This window comes from Dermacentor albipictus, chromosome 2, assembly GCF_038994185.2.
Source record: "Dermacentor albipictus isolate Rhodes 1998 colony chromosome 2, USDA_Dalb.pri_finalv2, whole genome shotgun sequence".
Lineage (NCBI taxonomy): Eukaryota > Metazoa > Arthropoda > Arachnida > Ixodida > Ixodidae > Dermacentor > Dermacentor albipictus.
The window spans coordinates 193,210,007-193,220,848 of record NC_091822.1 but is presented as its reverse complement, the minus strand read 5'-3'; the positions used below and the strand labels follow the sequence as shown (position 1 = coordinate 193,220,848).

The following is a 10,842-nucleotide window of genomic DNA, read 5'->3' as shown; positions in this document are numbered from 1 at the left end:
ATTTAATATAGAAAATGTCTTGCGTAGCATTTTCGTGTGTGTGTTTTCGCGACACACTTCTGTGAAACTGCAGAAGTGGCAGAAGCATGCGAACTGCGGCAATTTCAAATTACTGCAAATTATACTCTACGGGGGGACGGAAAGAACTTTAATGAGAAAAGGACATGCGAGGTTACCAGCACGAGCTCAGGTCACCCGGGCATTATGCGGGGTGAGTTGGTTCATTATTCTATGGCCTTGCTCGTGTAGTTCCGAGCTAGTCAGAGCGCTTAGCCATGGCCTAGTACACTCTAGCCATGGCTCCTCGAGGAGGTCCGGTTCTATGTTGTCCTCTACATATATTGATCTGATCTCTGTGCATTTACATAAGATATGCGCCATTTCCGCGTATTCGTGCTTGCAGAGCTTGCAGCTCGCGTCTGAGTATTGTCTTAATTTACTCTGTTTAAATGTCCTGGGTTTCGGAACGTTCTTTGCAACCTTCTCCAATCTGTTTCTTGAGACCTGTCGAGTTGTTTGTGGGGTTGTGGGTATGCTTCTCTTTGTTTCGTATAGTGTGTCAGTATGTTGTGGTACGTGACCAGTCTGTCCTTGTCATCTTGTATCGCTACTTCGTCGTCGTCGCCTACGCCGCAGTCCTCACCCCTTCCCATGGGGTTGCGGGGTGTTGGGCCGCGGTGGGTTAGTTCGCGCGCGGCTTGGTGGGCCTTCTCGTTGAAGTTGGGAAGGGGCATTCGTGGTTACTTCTCCCATGTGTGCCGGGATCGATTTGCGGTATTTGGGTGTGGTTTTGCCGTTCTTAAAGTCTTCTGCTCTGCGGTTCACGAGTTTGGCCGCCTCGGTAGCGACCCAGCCCTTTTTGAAGTTCCTAATGGCTGTCTTGGAGTCGCTGATTATTGTGCTGTATTTTTGCCGACCGTTCATTACAGCCAATGCGTTGGCGTTTCTTCCGCTGCCTCCGACGATCTGGTCCTCACGGAGCCCGCAGTCACGGCCTACGACCGCCATTGCAAAGGGGGAGGTACCCTCGTCACCGCCGACACCACCATTGTCGACCCGGTTTAGGGGTTGGTGGTGGTGGTAAACATTTATTACTTGAGCCTTTCTACAACATTACTTGTGAGGGGGCTCAGGAGAGCGTAGGGTGTCCGGGAGTTTGTGGCCCTCGGCGACCCTCAGAGCCTAGTCCACCAGCCGTATTTGGTCGGCTGGGTTGGAGCTAGACACCGTGGTCTCCCATTCCTCGACGTCGGTGAGTTGCCACTCAGAAGGTGGCTGGAGCTCAGGGCATAAGAACATTATGCGATGCAAGTTGGCTCTAGGCGTGCCGCAGAGCGTACATTCCTGTCGATATGGGCCTGGATGAACCAGGGTGACAAAAGCTGGAGAAAGGAAAGTTTGTGCCTGAAGTTGGCGCCAGGTACTTTGTTGGAATTCCGTTAAGGATTTATCTGGGGGAGGATGTCTCAACCGCATTTCGCGGTAGTGGAGGGTGATCTCTTGATATTCTACCAATCGGTCTCTGGCGTTATCCAGGTCATCGGACGGCATGGCTCGGTTGACAGTTACTCGAGCGATAGAATGGGCCATCTCATTACCTGGATGGCCTGCGTGCGCGGGCACGTAGATGTCACGCGCTAAGGCAGGAGTAAGTAACAGTACGAGCAGCTAGGCACGAAAAATGCCAGACACTAAGCGACGGTTCTCCAGCTGGCGCGGCATCTTTGACTTCGCGGTCTTCGCCGTTTTGCTGGACATGCAATGCTGACTGTTCGCTGGCTCGAAACACCAGGCGGCATTATTCCCCCTCCCAATGAAGCATCGACTCGATGCTCAAACACAAGACGTACACGGAAAGTACGCAAATTAGTTGAGACAAAAAAAAAAAAAGGAAACGCGCTAGCACACATACGGGCATGCACACGAGGCAAAAAATGGGTTCTGTCGTCGGGAACAAAAAAGAAAAAACGCTTCGCAGTGACAGCAAAAAAAACAAAAGTTTGTTTCACCAGTACACTTAATATCACCGTGTAAAATACAGCTTGAGGCGGACGACATGTACAGTCTCTGCGCGTGGTAAACGGCGCTTGGGTGATGGTAGATCTCTGTCTGGAATCACTTCATAGTTCACGTCGCTTACATGCCTTAGTACTGTGTGTGGTCCGAAGTACTTGCTCAGGAGTTTCTCGCTGAGGCCTCGCCGTCTAAGAGGGGTCCAAACCCAAACTTGGTCACCAGGCTCATAGGTAACTTGTCGATGGTGAAGATTGTACCTTATTGCATCTGTACACTGCTGCTGTCTTATATGTGGACACGGGCCATGCTTCCTCGGCACGCTGAATGTACCCCTCGACGTAAGGAGCTAACTGGTCGAGCTGATCGATGTCTCCATACGGAATCATGGCGTCTAGCATAGTTTTAACATCTCGACCATAAACGAGGCCAAATGGCGTGAATCGTGTAGTTTCCTGCGTAGCAGTGTCGTACGCAAACGTTACATACGGCACGATTTCGTCCCACGTTTTGTGCTGCACATCCACGTACATAGAGAGCATGTCTGCCAGTGTTTTGTTTAGTCTTTCTGTCAAGCCGTTACTCTGAGGGTGGTATGCAGTGGTCTTTCGATGACTCGTGTAACTCAGCTTGAAGATGTCGTCCAGAAGCTTCGCCGTAAATGCCGTCCCTCGGTCAGTGATGATGAATGATGGTGCGCCATGCCGAAGCACAATGTGATGCATAAAAAACTGGGCAACTTCAGATGCTGTCCTGCGTGGTAGTGCCTTCGTCTCAGCGTAACGCGTCAAGTAATCAGTTGCGATAATTATCCACTTATTGCCGGAGGAAGACAAGGGAAATGGTCCAAGAACGTCCATTCCAACTTGATCAAACGGCGTACGCGGAGGGTGGATGGGTTGTAGAAGGCTTGCAGGCTTGAAGGGTGGTGACTTTCGGCGCTGGCATTCACGGCATCCTTTCACGTAGCGTTTGACGCAAGCAGTCAGTCTAGGCCAGTAGTACAGTTGCCGTACATTGTCCAGAGTCCTTGAGTAGCCCAAGTGACCAGATGTCGGCTCGTCGTGGCAGGCTAATAGGATGTCGCGGAGGGCTTGCGGCACTACTAGATGTGGTTTGTCGCCGGTACCTGTGGTTTTGTATAAGATGCCCTTTCGTAGGCAAAATGACGACAACCGTCGCGAAAGTGGGCGAGGAATGGACGCCATGCCGCCTTCTAAGTGATCGATGATGCCTTAACTCAGCGTCCGATCGTTGTTTAACGAGCAGGTCCGGCCTGCTGAGGGCTCCCAGGAAGGCGCTGTCATCTTCCTCATCAGGATTCTGAGATTCAACAGGTGCTCTTGATAGCGTGTCAGCATCTTCATGTTTCCTGCCTGACTTGTATACGATGGTGATGTTAAATTCCTGGAGTCGCAGACTCCAACGTGCCAATCGTCCAGAAGGGTCTCGGAGGTTGGTCAACCAACACAAAGCGTGATGATCGGTCACAACTTTAAATGGCCGCCCGTAGAGATACGGCCTAAACTATGTAGTAGCCCAAATAACCGCGAGGCACTCCTTCTCTGTGGTGGAATAATTGGACTCTGCGCGTGACAGAGTGTGGCTCGCGTAGGCGATAACTCGTTCAGTCCTGTCTTGCCGTTGCACCAGGAGACCTCCGAGACCGATATTGCCGACGTCAGTGCGTACTTCTGTGCCAGCATCCTCATCAAAATGACCGAGCACAGGAGGAGAAGGCAATCGTCGTTGTAGCTCCGCAAAGACAGTCTGTTCTTCATGAGTCCAGATGAATGGCACGTCGTCACGTGTAAGGCGAAATAGCGGCTCTGCAATCTTCGAAAAATTTTCAATGAACCGTCGATAATATTCACACAAGCCCAAAAACCGTCGGACACTTTTCTTGTCGGTTGGAGTGGGAAAAGCAGCTACGGCAGCAGTCTTCTCGGGATCGGGCCGAACACCTGCGGCGCTCACGACGTGACCAAGGAACTTCAGTTCCTCGTAACCGAAATGGCATTTTTCTGGCTTGAGTGTAACGTCAGCCGATCGAATGGCTTCGAATGAATTCCGAAGGCGTCGAAGGTGCTCGTCAAAAGTTTCCGAAAAGATAACGACATCATCGAGATAGACGAGGCAGCTTTTCCATTTGAGGTCAGCGAGAACTGTATCCATCATTCGCTGGAATGTGGCTGGTGCGGAACAGAGGCTGAAAGGGAGTAGTCTAAATTCGTAAAGGCTGTCCGGAGTCACAAATGCAGTTTTCTCGAGGTCCCGCTCATCTACTTCAATTTGCCAGTAGCCACTTTTCAGATCGACAGAGGAGAAATATTTCGCGCGCCTCAGCCTATCCAGAGAATCGTCGACACGAGGCAACGGGTACACGTCTTTGTGACGTTTTCATCTTCCGGTAGTCAACACAAAACCGAAGCGTGCCATCTTTCTTTTTAACAAGAACGACTGGCGATGACCAGGGACTGCATGAAGGCTGTATTACGCCGTCTTGAAGCATTTCCTTCACCTGCGTTTGAATCGCATTTCGTTAGATTGGGGAAACACGATAAGGCTAGCTGTTGCCGTATGGGGGGCACGTCGTCATAGGTGATGATGATGATACGGTGTTTCGTAATCGACGTTTGACGTATCTTCGACGACCGTGCAAAGCAAGAGTGGAACTCGAGCAACAGCTCGCGTAGGGGTTGTTTGTTCTTTTCAGGAAGCGTTGGACTAATGTCGACGTTGTGTATGAGTGCTTCAGCAGTGTCGATTGCCTCGGAAACAAAACACTCAGTGACATCGGCGATCGGGTCGGCGTAGGCGATGACAGTACCGGAGAAAAGGTGCCGGTGTTCGTAGCTGAAGTTCGTGACAAGAACCTCACAGTGGCCATCATGGCGATCAATAAGGCTTCTGGCTACGGAAACACCTTGAGAAAGCAGGAGACAGCGATTTCTTTCTGCGACCGCTTCACCGTGTGTCTGTCACATGCCACCTGAACCATGACACTTGCACGTGGTGGTAACGTGACAGTGTCGTCGATGACATGAAGAGATGCTCGAGGATGGATGGTGTTGGTCGTCGCTGCGGCGCTCTTTGTCGAGAAAGTGACGAGGCGTTGTCGAATGTCGATGATAGCTCCGTGCTCTCTGAGAAAGTCCATGCCGATGATTAGGTCTTGAGAACACTGAGGGAGAATGCTCAAGCTGGTAACAAACGTAGAGCCGCGAATATGTATTCGTGCCGCGCACATGCCGAGTGGTGTGACGATGTGCCCGCCAGCTGTACGAACTGGCGTTTGATTCCAAGGCGTCGTCACTTTCTTCAGAAGGGTGGCCAGTTTTTCGCTGATTATAGAATAATCCGCTCCAGTGTCCACTAAAGCAGTCAATTCGCGACCGTCGAGCAGTACAGGAATGTCCAAGGAAATTCTTCTGTAATCAGCAGGTACTGTCGTCGTCGATGTATCGTCGGTCCGCGTACGCGTCAGTAGGGGTCCTTGAGCACATCCAGACTGAGCGGTCTCACCCCCGAAGGCGGCTGTGGTTAGTTTTCCCGGCACGGACTGGGCGACCGACCCCGCACCACGCTTGAATACGTACGGCGAGTCGGAGAAAACCACCGCGGCGAAGGGGAGCGTGAGTGGTGTCGAGCTGATGGGGATCCGCACTGCTGGGCAACGTATTGTTCAATTTCAGGAGGACGCTGGCCGAACCTAGGTCGCGGCGAGTTTGCTGAAAATCCGCGTAGTCCGAACTCTCGGTAGGAGCACTGTCGGTATATGTCCCGCCGTTCCGCCAGCACTCGTTGATGTCGTTTGTCAAGCGGCTCGTTGCCTGGTCGTCCAGGTTTCACAGCATCTTGCTGGTCACCTTGTCGTGGCCTGGAGCCGACTTGGTCTTGATGATCTGCAGGACTGCCTTGATTTCTTGCTGGCAGAAGTCTCTGTCGAGGTCCTTGTTGGAAGAGCCCGAATAGTTCCGGTGTTCAACGGTTGTAGGTCTCTCAAGGTGCAGCTTGACGACTTCATCGCCCATCTCATGTATGTTTCCTGTCTACTTGTGTCTGAGCTTGGTGATTTCAGCTTTCGCCGCTGTCTTCGTGCCTGACGGGTCGAGTAGGTGCTTGAGGACCTTCCACGCATTGCCCGTGTTGATGTTGCCGTCCATGGCGTCGCATACCTCGTCCAAATCCTGATTGCATAAGTGGTCGCAGTGTGTTTCGATGCTCTTGTTTAGTTCTGCGATTTTTCGCCTTAGATTTCTATTGTGTTTTTGCCTTTGCAGGCGTTTATGGATGGATTTTTTGGCTTGTACGAGGTGCGCGAGCCTGTTGTCCATATTTAGAACTGAGGTTAAACAGCGCGAATAAAACAAGGACACAAGGAAACATATACCGCAGACAAGCGCTGTTTAACTTCAGTTCTAAATATGAACCAACTAGTCCTCATCAAGACCTTACTATTGCTGTCCATCTGCGGAGGGTGGCCACCACCGTCGTCGTCGTCTTCGTGTTCACGTCGAGCCCTCCAGTCGTCCCACTCCATCTCGGTCGTGGCCTTTTCTGCGTCTCGTAGCAGCTCCCCGTTCCATTCTTCTATGTTCAGGAACACATAGAACAGGGACCCATAGAACAGGGACCCATAAGAATGGGTCCCTGTTCTTTTTCGTCTCTGATTTTGCGGAATTTGTCCCGGTCTACTAGCCTGAACTTATTTTTTTATTCCCTTCGTGAAGCGGGCCTCTTCTAGGGCTATAGTGAGAGTCCTGTGATCGCTCCCCAGGTCCTCGAAGGTGTTTTCCCAGATGATTCTTCCGGCGCTCCTGCATAGCGTTAGTTCTGGTGTGGTGTCCCTATGGGGAACCGCACCCACTGTGTGAGGCCGGCTCGATGAGAAAGGTTAGGCCGGCCTTTTCTATGAGGTCGGCCAGATCTTTTCCCTTCTTGGACGAGTGTCCATATCCCCACTGCGTGTTTGGAGCGTTGAAGTCACCTCCGATGACGAGCCTGTTCTCGCCCGCGATGGTCATCGTTTCCTTAATTAAATCTTCGATGTTCTGTGTTAGGCCTTTTTTGGACGGCCTACTGTAGACGTTCAAGACGAAAGTGCTGCTCTCCTTCTTGCTGCGTGGCACGACTTCTATGAGGGTGTTTCCTGGAGAATTATTACGTCGGGCTTTATTCTTTTTTGCGGTCGTCTTAATGTGTTGTGTCACCGTTGCTTTTTTGTTTGAGAAGCTGCGGCAGTTTCACAGCCAGATGACGAGCCTTCCCTTTTTGGTGCCCGCCATCTTTATAAGATCTTCTTCTGCAGCTGTGCGAGCCGCCTGTCGTACTTTATGGCCTGCACCTTCCTCTCTGTCTCGCTGTCACTAATGCGCGCCGCCAGCATCTCGAATATTTTCTCAATTTTTTTCCGAGAGCTTGTTGAGCATGTCCTAAAGGACGTCCGCTTCTTTTGTGCTAGGTCACGTCTCTTGACCTCCTGTACTGAACCGACCTGTTCGTTGGTCTTGGTCTCCGGGATCTTTCGCTTGGCGCCCAGTGGGTGTGCTACATCTGCTAACATATCCACTTCTTCCTTGATGGCTTCGGTGGATGGGGTGGAGATGGAGGCGAAGGCGGCTGACAGGGGTGACGTTTGTGTCTGCATTTTGGTGAGTATTTCATTAAGTGTTTTCGATAGTTCGTTAATTTTTTTTTGGCTGATTCGCTGTTCTGTTTTTTGATTTTTCTAGCTCCTGCCTGAGCAGCTGGTTTTCCGTTTTATATTCCTTCACGCGTTCCTCTATGTGTTCGTACTTGCCCCTATCCAGGCACGTACCCAGGGGGGGGCCCGGGGGGGCCCGGGCCCCCCCCCGAAATCATATGGCATACCCCCCCCCCCCCCATCCCCACCCACGCCACCACTCCTCACACATTCCTAAAGCGCTGCCAGATCAATGTTGAGACGTGGCAGCTATTCATCGGCCAGCATTATGCTGCCTTTTGACTCCTTTTGGATGGCGGTAGTTATCAGCATCTCTTGGGATGTGAAGGCCAGTTTTCTCATAGATTCGGCGCCCGCGCGATTAACTCGATATGCGTTCATTTATCACCATCGATTCAACTGTCACGCGCATAGCTGTTGCTTTTGTTAGTTCAAGCTTCTTTGTTTAGGCTCGTCCTGGGACCAGGAAAGGGATGCGGCTGTTAGTCAGCTGGTCTGTACTCCCATGGAACGAGTTGCGGGCGGAGAAAGCGCCAATTGCGTTTAACTTTTCCTTTCGCTTCATTATTTCCTTGAATGACAGCTCGCCGCGACGCTTGCAGATGCCCGGAATCATATGCACGTGATATGGGTTAGATAAGGTGGGATATAAAATAATGTGAAACAGCGTCCATCAAGAAAACCTGCAATAACCCTTAAACCCATAATGAAGATGACTGTAGCCCGTTACCTCATCTGGTATTTCCCTAATTGTATAGCACTTTTCGAGCAAAATTGGCAACTGGAAACAAAAATCGCAAGGAGTTGAGAAATCAAGCGATCTACTAAGGGAGAGAGCCAAGGAAACAACCAAACTGCAAGGAAAAGCGAATTTAACAACAAATCTAACAAATATAACCGTTGCTTATGAAAATATTTATGGATCAACATCTTTTTATTTAAAAAGGAAGTAGAGAAAACGCCGCCGGAAGCGGAGAACAATTACGTGTTTTGAATGACGCTTCTACAGTTATCGGTCGAACCGCCTCACGTAGCCACTTCTCTATTGTGCTTATGTGGGTGTTTTTCTAACCTTTCGCGGTGGGCGCAGTACGTCTACGATCGCAGTATCCTGCGCTCTACGCGGTTGTATGGGACTGGTGGCCACACAGCGGTACGCAACTTCCCAAATAACAACACGAGTCGTTTTCGCACTTGGAGCAGTAAACGAGGAATCCAAAAGAACTGTGATTGTTCCGCAAATATATATTTCGCTATAATTTTTCCAGACCTAATAAAAGAAATGCTACTATAGTCGGCGACAACTTAAGCCTACAGTGAAGCCTCGCCCACGCCCTCATTACAACCAGCCACTGTTCCTCCACGAGGCTGCAAATAATCCGTACTTCAAACTTTTCCTGTTACCCAAATAAGGCGGTAACTACAAAAAAGTAAAATTATTAGCGCTAAATTTCACACGTTTTCCCTCGCCTATTACAGTGGAATGACGAAAGCTTAATTCTTTATTGAACTGAAATGCTTGCTTCGCTGGAACTATTTATTGTCAAGCTTCACTTCAGTTGGCAGTGAAGTTTCATGAGTAAACCGGCTCAGCAGTGAAAAGAACTGTACCGCAGACTTTTGAAGAGTGAAATATACTCAGACTCCGTACACTTTGTCCATGTCTGTTGCATACCTCATTGGTTCCGCCGATGGAAAAACTCTTCAAGAACAGCGGACGATCCGTAGCTATCAAGCACGACGCCATTTTGATAAGGCCGCATGACGATGATTTTGTTTGCTTCTGTGATTAACTGGCGGAGTAATATTGCTACATGCGTGTGGTATTTGTTTGAACGAGGCGCGTGGGTGCCATCACTCCAGAAAAGAGGAGGAAGAACGAACTGGGCTCGCGCTGTGAATCTAACCGGTCAGCGCAGCAAGCGTTGTTGTAAATATAACCTATAAATAGTTTCTCGTCTTACTGACTCGTCTTTCGCGTAAGAATATCTACAGAGGTTCTACAGCTACCTTAATTCTACACAAGAAAAGCAGGGAGATACCTATAGAGAAAGGGGTCAGACAGGGAGACACAGTTTCTCTAAAGCTATTCACTGCTTGCTTAGAAGAATTCAAGCTATTAAACTGGGAATTCTTAGGAGTAAAGCTCGACGACGAATATCTCAGCAACCTTCGGTTTGCCGATGACATTGTCCTATTCAACAACAATGCATACCAGTTACAACAAATCATTGGAGACATTAACAGAGAGAGCGTAAGAGTGGGGTTGAATATTAATATGCAGAAGATAAAGATAATGATAAATAGCCGGGCAAAGGAAGAAGAAATCAGGATCACCAGTGGGCCTCTAGAGACTGTGAAGGAGCACGCTTACCTAGGTCAATTAATCACAGGGAACCCTGATTATGAGAAGGAAATTCACCGAAGAATAAAAATGGGTTGGATTGCATACGGCAGACATTGCCAGCTCCTGACTGGAAGCTTGCCATTATCATTGAAAAGTAAGGTGTGCAATCAGTGCATTTTGCCAATGCTGACATATGGGGCAGAGAGTCGGAGACTGACGAAGATGTTTGAGAGCAAGGACCACGCAAAGAGCGATGGAACGAAGATTGCTGGGCATAACATTAGAATACAGAAAGACAGTTGTTTGGATCAGAGAGCAAACGGGTATAGACGATATTCTAATTGACATCAAGAGGAAAAAATGGAGCTGGGCAGTTAATGTAATGCGCTGGTTAGATAACCGTTGGACAATTACGGTTGCAGAATGGGTACCAAGAGAAGGAAAACGCAATTATGGACGACAAAAGACTAGGTGGAGCGATGAAATTAGGAAATTCGCGGGCGTTAGTTGGAATCGGTTGGCGCAGGACAGGGGTAATTGGAGATCGCAGGGAGAGGCCTTCGTCCTGCAGTGGACTTAAAACAGGCTGATGATGATAATGATGATGATGATGATGAAGGTGGTGGGCCCCCCCCGAAAAAATATCCTGGGTACGTGCCTGCCCCTATCGTTACTGGTTTTGCGGGCCTTCCCGATTCGCGATTATCCACTATACGTCTGACCAGCTCACTTTTGCTGGTGTCGTCTGTTCTTGCTTCTTACCCTTCGTTTCGGG

General features: G+C 49.7%; 1 protein-coding gene across 2 annotated transcripts in view; it reads left to right on the top strand.

Moving 5' to 3' along the window:
- Window positions 1–78: 78 nt before the first annotated feature.
- LOC135898502 (uncharacterized) overlaps window positions 79–10,842 on the top strand; it is a 65,876-nt gene continuing 55,112 nt past the window's right edge. The window contains exon 1 of one of the 2 annotated variants that reach the window (XM_065427455.1): window positions 79–211. In XM_065427455.1, coding sequence (XP_065283527.1) covers window positions 165–211 — 47 coding nt within the window. In that variant the 5' untranslated portion in view covers window positions 79–164. The remainder of the gene's footprint in view (window positions 212–10,842) is intronic. The other variant, XM_065427454.1, reaches the window with a different exon arrangement.